This window comes from Crocodylus porosus, unplaced genomic scaffold, assembly GCF_001723895.1.
Source record: "Crocodylus porosus isolate Cpor-Errol unplaced genomic scaffold, CroPor_comp1, whole genome shotgun sequence".
Classification (NCBI taxonomy): Eukaryota; Metazoa; Chordata; order Crocodylia; family Crocodylidae; genus Crocodylus; species Crocodylus porosus.
Window position 1 is genome coordinate 20,527,798 of NW_017728947.1, and position 10,482 is coordinate 20,538,279.

At 44.3% G+C, this 10,482-nt stretch overlaps 1 protein-coding gene across 1 annotated transcript in view; it reads right to left on the reverse strand.

The window, feature by feature from the left end:
- Positions 1-10,482, reverse strand: part of KIAA1549L (KIAA1549 like) — a gene marked incomplete at its 5' end in the record, with an annotated part of 277,300 nt that overhangs the window by 34,747 nt on the left and 232,071 nt on the right. Inside the window, one exon of the mRNA XM_019551019.1 lies at positions 5,178-5,528. Within this exon, the coding sequence (XP_019406564.1) occupies positions 5,178-5,528 (351 nt within the window). The remainder of the gene's footprint in view (positions 1-5,177; positions 5,529-10,482) is intronic.

Consider the following 10,482-nt stretch of genomic DNA (forward strand, 5'->3'; position numbering starts at 1 on the left):
AGGAGCTGGAACCAACTTCCAAGGGAAGTGGTGCTGGCTCCTACCCTGGGGGTCTTTAAGAAGAGGCTTGATGCCTACCTGGCCGGACTCATTTGAGTCCAGTTCTTTTCTCCCGCCCAGGTGGGGGGTCAGACTTGAAGATCTACAAGGTCTCTTCTGACCCTACTTCTATGATTCTATGCTTGAATATGCGTCTGCTCACATTTTAATTGCACTCAGTTACACGTTGCATTTAGACCATAGTAAGTGCATTTAAAATGCAATCATCTGCAAGTCAAAGGTCATTAACTCTTAGAAAGTGCCCTCTGAGCATCTCAAAGTTGCATCACTCCAGGCAAGGGTTAATTCTGAGCTGTGCTACCTAGTTTGTGTAGTGTAACTTCAGTCTGCTCCATAGAGATAAAACAAGCAATTTGCAGTCCTCCAGCCTCCCAGAATGCATTGCTCCTACCCTCTGTCACCCCACCCAGAGCAGAGACAGAGCCCAGGTATCCTGGGTCCTAGCCACACCCCTGTTCACCAGCCTCTAGTGGCAAGTCAGAGCTGTGTAGGCAAGGAACTGTGTTAACCTTTAACATGCAACTGCTCACAGCATGCTTAACAGTCCACAGATTTAGAACAGTCTAAGGGTAACATGTAACTTCACCCTGAGTAAGTGTTGGATGTGTGACACAACCCTTAGAAAGGCAGTTGTCCTTAAAAGGAAGGAATTATAACACTGCAAAATCTCTTCAATAAGTCTGGAAGCATCATCAGCTGTAAAAAGCTGTAGAATCCCCCCAAGAAGAGACATGGGGGAGAAGATACCTCCTGTCTGACCACAGCAGGAGGCTTAAGGAGTAGAACAGGAGCAAAGTGGGTCTACAGAGGTTCAAGAGAAGATTCAAATCTCTCACTGCTACCAAAGGAAGGAAAAAGACAGAAATCCTGACATATGGCATTCTCTCTCTGGAAGATGGATCTGTGGCTCAAGGATTGGACTTAAGTCACGTCTACACTTATCAATGAGCCATGGTAGAGATGATGCTTGAATCAAGGGATTGTGGACAACAACTATTAATAGCCTAGTGGCTAGGAAATTCACCCATAAACCAAGACTCAGGCTATGGCTCCCCTCACACAGAGGTTCCCTCCTCTTCATCCCTCTGGCTTCCCAGCACAATGCTGTAACCATCACAGGTTATGCATTATCCAGCTCTCCTTTTGAAATGGAGACACTGCAATTTACTTTTACTCGCCACTGGATAAACGGGTGAAGAGTAGTGATGAACATTTCTGCCCAGTGGGAGGAAGGTTTCAGGCTAAGACACAGGCTCCCTCTCCTGTTCATATTACCCCCTTTACAGAACACTGAAAAGGAGAAAGATGGTAGCTTGCCCCAAGTCATAAAAAAGAAGGTTTTTCATTTGGTGGTTTTCAACGCCAGCCTTCTCAAAGATGGCAGTTCTTATCTGAATAAAGGGCTCAACTTGATTCAGTCAGCTGCCAGGATTTAAAAGCTTCAGTTCAGCATGTATGTCACATGCAATGTATGTATTCTGATTGACTGTATGAACTTTTAACCATCTATGGGCTGACAAGAAACCAGACATGTATTACACGCTTTGCTTGAGAGAAGCTACAAACAAACAAAAAAGCAATAGTTAATATTTTAATGACTCTGCCATGGCAGGACAATGGGTATGCTCAAGAGGTTTCCTAACTTAGAAGGATCCAGTTATTTCAGATGATCTGCAGGACTGGGGTTTGGAGCAGAGGCATTTCCCCAGAAAGGATACAAAGAAATGAGGTGATAGTGGTAGTAGTTGAAAATTCAGAAGGACAGCTAGACTTTTGAAGGGCAAAACAGCCATCTTGACGGTGGGACCAGCCAAGTTACGGAAAGCTAGATCTAAAGAGATCAATGAGCCTGACCTGTAGGAATGGTGAGAAATCATGGAATTCCAGAAGGATGTAGATCCAAATCCCAAGCAAGGTTGTAGATTTAACTGCAAGTTTTCCTTAAATTACTCAGATCTGTATATATTGCTCTGGTCTATAAAGAGTTATTAGAAATCTCATTTAAACTGTCTATTTGCTCCAAATAAAACTTGTCCTTGAAGCAGCAGAAAGGAAATCGTAGTGCTCACAAGTAGGAGCTCCGAGAAAGATGTACTGTGGAGCTTGAGGAAAGAGGCACTTATTTACTGTCCTAGGAGTGATAGAGAATCCATACCATGAGTGTGTGCCATGAAGCCCAAAGCCAAAGCTCAGCTCAGTCAGTCTAAGCAAATCAAAATCATATGAGTCCAAGTATAACAGCCTGAACATGTCCAGCAAAGGGAGGTTGACTGGGGCAATGACAGCCAACTAATATTGACAACTCTCAAGGGAATGTTTGAAACTGTCTTCAAAAACCAGAGATCCTAAAAACTTCAAAGACACTAAGGGCAGTGCCACAAACTGCATGTGGGGAACATGAAAACATAAAGGGAATGGAACAGAACAGAACGGAATGGAAACATGAATGGAAAGGAAATCCCAGTTTCAAAAAAAATCCTCCATGGAAAAAAGTGGTACAGAGCATGCACCAGTAGTGAGCACCAGAACAAATGGAGGGCTGGCCATCCAGAGCAGCACTGGCTGCTGGCCAGGCTCTGTGCTGCCGGATCTGTGCCCCTGCTACACACCAGGTAATACTGGTGCTGGCCCCAGCCTCCTCTACCCCTTCCCAGGACAATTTGCTGTACACCAAAGCGCATGTGCAGGGGCACACAATGGGGCACAAAGCACAGGCACAAATCTGAGCTGCTGCTATTTGTGCCTCTACAAGCACAAGTCCCTGCACATGGAGACCTGCCCTAAAGCTTAATCTGAGACTTTGAATTGAATTGTTTTATGAACCTTAGGAGCAAACTGGCAAAGACACCCCACAGCTTTTATTAGAGCTATGCAGTTAAACACTGCAACCTAAATAGAAAAATACAAATGGCATTTTTAAAGTAATAGTGTGGCTTACAGTTCCAAATCTATAGTGATATATGTTGTCATCAAATCTTATTGAAACTCCTGTAGCTACCCTTTATGAAGCATGTAGGTTATGATGCAGAGAAACATATGACTAATATCTTTTTAAAAATACCTAACTGGTTAATATTTTTTATTTCCCTTTAGAAAGTTCTGCTCAACTATAAAAGTAATTTGACTGGTCATTAGGTGTTCAGCACAATTTCTAATCAAGTTCCAGCTATAAGATATGAGCCCGTGTCATATAAACTCCACTAGACCAATTTCAAAGTGCCAGGAGTAACCTTTATCATGATTTAAATAGCACCAGCCTGAACTTGTGCATTTAATGCCATTGACTTTTATATTATCGCTAAGGGTTAGCTCAGGCATAGAATCCTTTATTACATTCCCCTTGTCTTATCATGGGAGACAATCACAGCAGTGATGATTCCAAATTGTTAAAATTTCTCTGCATTATCATATTACAGTAGATTACTACAGACAGAGTTAGAAATTTTCTTTTCTGCTAGGTACCTTGAAATGTCATCTCTGAGAAAAATAAGTACTCACAAAAAAAAAAGAAACTTTTTTTTTCTGTTTCTGAATCAAGTACCCAAGTACTTTTATTTTCCAGCAGTTTCACATTTACATTGCTATTTCATTTTGCTCCATCAGACAGAGCTCATTCTAGGCTTAGCTTTCCATATGGCATGAGCTTACCCTATTTGTGATTTTTTCAGTGTATTTAAAAGAATGGTTTCTAAACAAACATTCGCAGCAGTATTAGCAGCCCTGTCCAGATGCTTTTAAAATTCTGTCACTACAGTATCTGCACATTTTAGTCATTAACACATTTTTCTTTTCATTATCTACACAAGGCAAGAAAGTAATACCCACAATTTAAAGATGAGAAAATGGGGCAGAAAGGATATGTCTTCACATCACAATAAAGTGTCAAGCAGAGAGATGCGAGTCTCTGCTGAATAAACCAACCCAGTAAGAAGCAATGTAGTCAAATTAGCGCAGCATCCACTCAAGTTAGTGCACCTTGTTTCTTCGGTGGGTTAATTAACCCAGGAGAATGACTGCACTAATACAACTAGACTGCTTCTGGTAACTAACCTAGTATGTTCAGAACTAGCTCGAGAGTCTGTACAACTGCCTGGTACCATGTAAATACACCCAAAGAGTGACTTGGCCAAGACAGCATAGGAAATCTGGCAAAGAGAAATTAAACCCATCTCTCAAGTCCCAAGCCTATTGATGTAATTACAAGATGTTTTTTTCTAAAACATTCACTTGGGGCTTTGGGACTACTAACAGGCTCTCCTTCCTGCCAGGATAACAATATATCCTGTGCATAGTTATGGTCTGCTTACTAAATCAGCTGCATATGCTCCAAGACTGCACAGGCTATGGGTTTCTCTAACCTTCGCTTATAGTCACAACTGGTGTACTAGTGAGAGTCGACTGGACAGAAGTTAGCAAGGAGATGAGGCCTTGGTTTGATAAACCCATGTAACTGTCCCAAAACAGGGGGAGCCACTGTTTTACAAAATGAGATGACAATTACTGTACTTATGCTGACAGACACATGGGATGCAAATAGACCTGTTTTTTAATCAAACAAATCCTATGGTCCTAGCATTAAATGCACCATATAAATAACTTGGAAAAGAGCAGCCTATTGTTAAAGCCAGAAGTCTTCATTCATAAGTTCTGTATACCCAACCACAAAATAATCTATATAGGCTGTTTGCAGATGCTCTAAAAAAGCAGCACTTTAAACTCAGCGCTTTCCTGCACCAAACCCAGTGCCTGCCCAGAAGAGGCAGTGCCTTAGTTGGATCTGGCTCACCCAATGTCTATATAGATTGGTGCTTTAGTGGGGCTTTTTTGGCACTTTTATCTAAAAGCTGATTAAATCAGCTTTAGCTAAAAGTGCCAAAAAGCCCTGTTGAAGAACCTGATCTATACAGATGCTGCAGAGCCAGGTAGAAGTAACATGCTGCTTCTTCCAGTAAAGCACAGTTTTGTTTTTTTAATGTCTGCAAGCAGCCATATTTACTATAGGTACAGGCATATGTATGTTCTCTGAGCATAAAAATGGAGCTTTAACTTGTAAAACAATGACCAAAATACAAATAACTTTATGATAGAACAGCATATTAAGCAGAAGTTTCACTTACTGGTCTTGGTAAGCTGTATTGATACATTTCAGGTCTATACGTTGGTACCCACTGAACTCCTCCTCTAGGTCGGCTCATGGTACCAGGAGCACTAGTCACAACCTCAGAGTATGGTAAGTGTTGTGTTGAGCTGTATGCATCTTGTTGTCTGTTCTGTCCTCCATGGCCTGCAGAGGCTAGACTGAATGCCTCTTCCAATAGCATATGCATCTGCTGTCTAACTTCATCAATAGATGGCTGAGAACTTAAAGTTGATGTCTCTGAATGGCCTTTAGCCTGGTGAGATCTAGTATAATTTCGAGGCTCATTGACTCGGTCAACATTTGTTTCTTCTATAATTTCAGGTTCAGTCTATTGGAGAAAAGCATATTACATACAATTATCTGTGGTGTTCCAGATGCAACTTTTCTCCAACACATGTACCCAAAACTTCTTCCGCACATATACAAAGTAATGGTTTATTATAATATAAAAATCAAATACATTTTCCTCTATCAATCTTTAAAAATGACTTTTAAGAATGCACTGGTCTAAAATACTACCTAAAACTAAAATCTTCACTTATTTTGGATGAACTTACAAGGAATAGCATACATATACATTTACCTAATGGTACCGATACTAAAGACCACAGCCAGGCAAGTACTTGGGCCTGCAGGCCACATAGTCAGTTCTGAGGAAGTGTCATGGGCTGATCAGCACCCCCTCCCCCCACCCCCACAAGGGGCCTAGAGACCGTGCACCCTATTGCTCCTCCACATCACCAGAGCCCAGCAGCAGCTAAGCACATAGTCCTGGCCCCAGCCTTGGCCCACACTGCACCCGCTCCAGACTTGCCCTGGCCAAAACAGATCAGCTCTGCACCAGCTGGGACCTGTACGCACAGCCCCAGCCCAACTCACTCCAGATTGCCCACCCACACCGAGCAGTGGCAGCTGGGCAGAAGCTGCTGCTGGGCATGGGGGAAAAGCAGCCACCTCTCCCTCGCTGCTGCTGGGCCCTTTTTGCTGCAGCCACCCAGAGCCTACGCCTGGGCCGCCCTGCGTTTCCTCCCCATTGCCACTGCTGCCCTACTGGGAGGCCCGGAAGTGGTGGTGATAGCAGCAGAGAGGAGGCACAGGGCAGCCTGAGCATGGGCTCTAGGTGGCTGCAGCAAGAAGGCCCTGGAAGTGGTAAGGACGAAGTGGCCACTTTTCCCCTGTGCCCAGCAGTAGCTTCTGGCCAGCTGCCACTGCAGCTGCTGCCTTTCGGTGGAGGCAGGTGGTTCGAAGCAGGCCCGGGGCAGGCCGGGACTGGGGCTGTGTGCATAAGTTCCGGCTGGTCCAGAGGTGGTCTGCTCCATTCAGGGTGGGTCTGGAGTGAATATGGGGCAAGGTGGGCCTGGCCTGAGCCGGGGTTGTCATGTGGATCCCTGCCAGTACCAGGGAGCTGGAGGAAGCATCTGCAGTTGGTGTGTGCTCTTTTTGAAGAGCTCTTCTTGAACTGCACATGCTTTCTCAGCCTGACAAAGGGTATTTATACCTGAAAGCTTGCTAAGAAGAATTTTTCTAACTATTTGAGTTGGTCTAATAAAAGATATCAGATTTGCCCAAAGAACCTTGTCCTCATAATTACTGTATTTACCCGAATCCAATAAAATTTTGAATTTAAGACAGTCCCCTGATAATTAGATTCATACATAGAAAATTATAACAAATCTATAATTTGTCATGTATAGAATCTAATTATTAGGAGGTCATCTTAAATTTGTCCCCCTCATTGCTGTAGTAGGGAAGGCAGCAGCATGGGGACAAGAGGCCAAACCTTATACTTTGTCCCCAGTGCCTGTGCCTGCTCCCTCTGCTGCCTGTACCCTTTGTCACTTGACCCCCCCTGGTACCTGCCCACCTCCCTTTGGCCCCCTCCCCTATACCTGTGCCTGCCCCATTGCCACTTGCCACTTCTGGGGCCTGTTCCTCCTGCCTTTTGCCCTCCATGCCCCACCCTCATGACTCTTCCCCATCCCCCCTACCCTGTTCCCCCCTGCCTGTGCCCACCCTCCTGTTCCCTGTCCCTGGTGCCTGCCTCCCTACCACCTGTGCCCTCCCCACCAACAAGATCCATGCCTGCCCCCTTTCGCCTGCCCTTCCATCCCTGCTCCTCCTACCACCTGCACCCTCCTACCATTTACCTTCTGGGTGGCTCTGTTCTGGCTTTGGGACCATCAGTGGTAGCAGCCCAGCCCTAACCAATCTGGACAGGAAGAAGCAGCGACAGCAGCTCTGAGCCCAGTTGGGTCAGGGCTGGAGGAGCCAGAACCAGAGCCAGAGCAAAAGCAAGGCTGGGGGTGAGGGAGTGAAGAAACAGGAGGCAGGGGGACAAATGGCATGGTCTCCCCCAAGCTCCCCCTGATGCGCACACCCTCCCCCATTGAACAAAGCATTCCAGCCCCCAGGCCTGTACTCAACTCAACAAGGGTTTTTTTCCCCCCCTCTGACACTGATTGCAGGGTGGGGGGGGGGTTGTCTTGGAGCTGAGTAAATACAGTATATATTTTTGTTTTGGTTATTCGTGAAAGGCTCAGTAAGAACATGGTCCCATTGTGGTAGATCATGACAGACACTCTACCAACACAAACACCTCAGAGCCCAAGAGACCTTACAGCCTAAACCTTCTCTTCTCTGAAGAAGAGAAGACAGAGGGGGATTTAATAGCAGCCTTCAGCTACCTGAAGGTGGTTCCAAAGAGGATGGAGTTAGTCTGTTCTCAGTGGTAGCAGATGACAGAACAAGGAGCAAGGGTCTCAAGTTGCAGCAAGGGAAGTTTAGGTTAGATGTTAGGAAAAACTTTATAACTAGGAGAGTAGTAAAGCACTGGAACAGGTTAGCAAGAGAGGTTGTGGAATCTCCGTCCTTGGAGTTTAAGACCTGGCTAGACAAAGCCTCACTGGGATAATCAAGTTGGGGCTGGTCCTGCTTTGAGCAGGGGGTTGGACTAGATGACCTCCTGTGGTCCCTTCCAATCCTCATTTTCTATGATTTTGTATAAGACAAAAACAAAAGGAACAGGAAAAATTAAGCACTATTTTTTCTCTCATTATATGTTTATGAGGGAATAGAGGCATAGAGAAATGAAGTGATTGTCCAAAGTCACACAAGGTATCTCTGCACAAGTAGAATTGGAAGACAGTTTTCTTGAGCTCTTGACCATACCTTCAATGCAAGACAACCAAATGCAGAAGTGACCAGCAAGCTTTTAAACCCAGATAATAAATTATTTTAAATACATGATCTCTATAAAAGTTTCAGATACAGTGGAACAGAATGCATGAGATGCTACCCTGTTTTTATTCTTCTCAGGCGTAAAGAAACCTATATTATTCACAGCTGTTCTCATTGTTTTACTTTCAATTAGCCAATTTTCATGAAATCTATTCATGCAGAAAATTGTAAATGTTATATTCCTATTGGTGCTTAGAAACAGATTTTAAAATGAGATAAACTTCAGTGACATCATAATGACTAATATTAGTTTCACAGCACTTAAACTCTGTAATCCAAGGCCACAATATCAATGAAATATTCTCATTACCTTCAACAGGTTTCTGGCCAGCCTTGGTGTTGCACAATTCTATGGTACATTTCAAAAAACAACTTCATTCATCGTTGAGTAAATTTAGCAACTTGAGCTGACGGAATGTACTCTTCTGTACAAGACCTCCTTCCTTATGGAATATATCTGACTACAGCTTAGTTATGTTGCCTAATTAAGTGTTCACATGACAAGTAAGTCAGACCTAACTTTCTGACAGTGAATGTAGCACATACCTATAAAATCCAGAGTGTGGAGTTTATGGCAGAGGTGTAAAAGGACAGCTCTGTGTCGAAGGCAGCTGCAACACACCATGCCAGCTGCAGTGGCACAGTCACCACTGCCTCAGAGGCAGCTATTTTTGTGCCTTCTCCTCTCCACTCCAAAAGAACAGTGGTGTAACTAAGGTGGGAAAACCAGAGTGGTCACGCCAGGCACAGATTTGAGGGATGGTGGTTGAAAAACGGCTGCTTTCACAACTGCACCAGCGATGGTGGGAACCAGAAATCACTGCTGTACCAGTATGTGACAGCTGCCCCAGGCACCCTTCTGCATTGCTATGCCTCTGCACGAGGGTGGCACCCAGAGCTCCTCTATTGGCCTCTATCAGTTATGCTACTCAATCATGGTAGGGGTGCCAAACTCACCTCATGCCCTGGGCCAGATCTGAACTTTGGGGCTGCTTGTGGGGTCTGGGGCACATGGTGACGGCACCTCCAGCATGGGGTGGTGGCAGGGTTGGCAGCTGAGGATGTAGTGCTATGGAGGTGATGACAGGAAAAGATGCTGGAGGGTAACCAGGGCTGTATCAACCCTTGCACACCCTCTTAATGCTGAGGGCCCAGATTCTGTGCCATGCCCCACCCCTCGCCCCCGCCTTCCAGTTGCTTGTCAGTTTGCCTGGAAGACCAGACAGAGCAGTCCTGCAGGCCAGATCCAGCCCACAGGACATGTCTGACACTCATGATTTATGGCTTATCTTAATTTGAGAAAGCAAAGTTCTTTTAGTCCTCTGTGAAATATGAAACAACATAACCAGAAGGAAATATGAATAAATCCTGCTTACCACCAAACAACTCTGAGGTAAACAGATTATTCCAACTTTTCTCTGAGCCTAATCTGCATATAAAATGAACTTTTCCAAACAGGAGATTTTACCACACCTTTAACTCTCCTATGAAATATGAAATTTCATTTCTACCCAGGAGAACTTTTACAACCTTTTCTCCAATGCCTGATGAAGGGTGTTTGTGCCCAAAAGCTTGCAATTAAAGATTTTTTTTTTGCAAAAATCTAGTTGATCTAATAAAAGATATCACCTCTACCATGCGTCCTGATTGCTTTTTCCTCTAGACCAATACAGCTACAACCTGGATACCTGATACAAGTTCTCTTAGTGGTTTTTAAACTCTAGTCTTTAGATTTGAAGTTCATCAGAGCAGAGGTTTCTTCCCCTGTATTTGCTCAGTGTACAATAAAGTCTGGGCCGGGCCTTTTAGGGCTGCCATAATATAACAGGAATAATTAATGTTAGTGTTAGTTGAATTTATCTTTACGTATATCTTAATGATCTCTGAATGATTTATGTGTGGTTTTGAAAAACAGGTACTTATATAGTGAATTAAAAATGTATGTACTCAGGCAGGGGGGAGTCAGGGGGGATCAGCAGGCACTGGGGGAGTCACTGTTCCCCCGAGCACTGCCAGGAGTGACCAGGAATAACGGTCACAAGCTG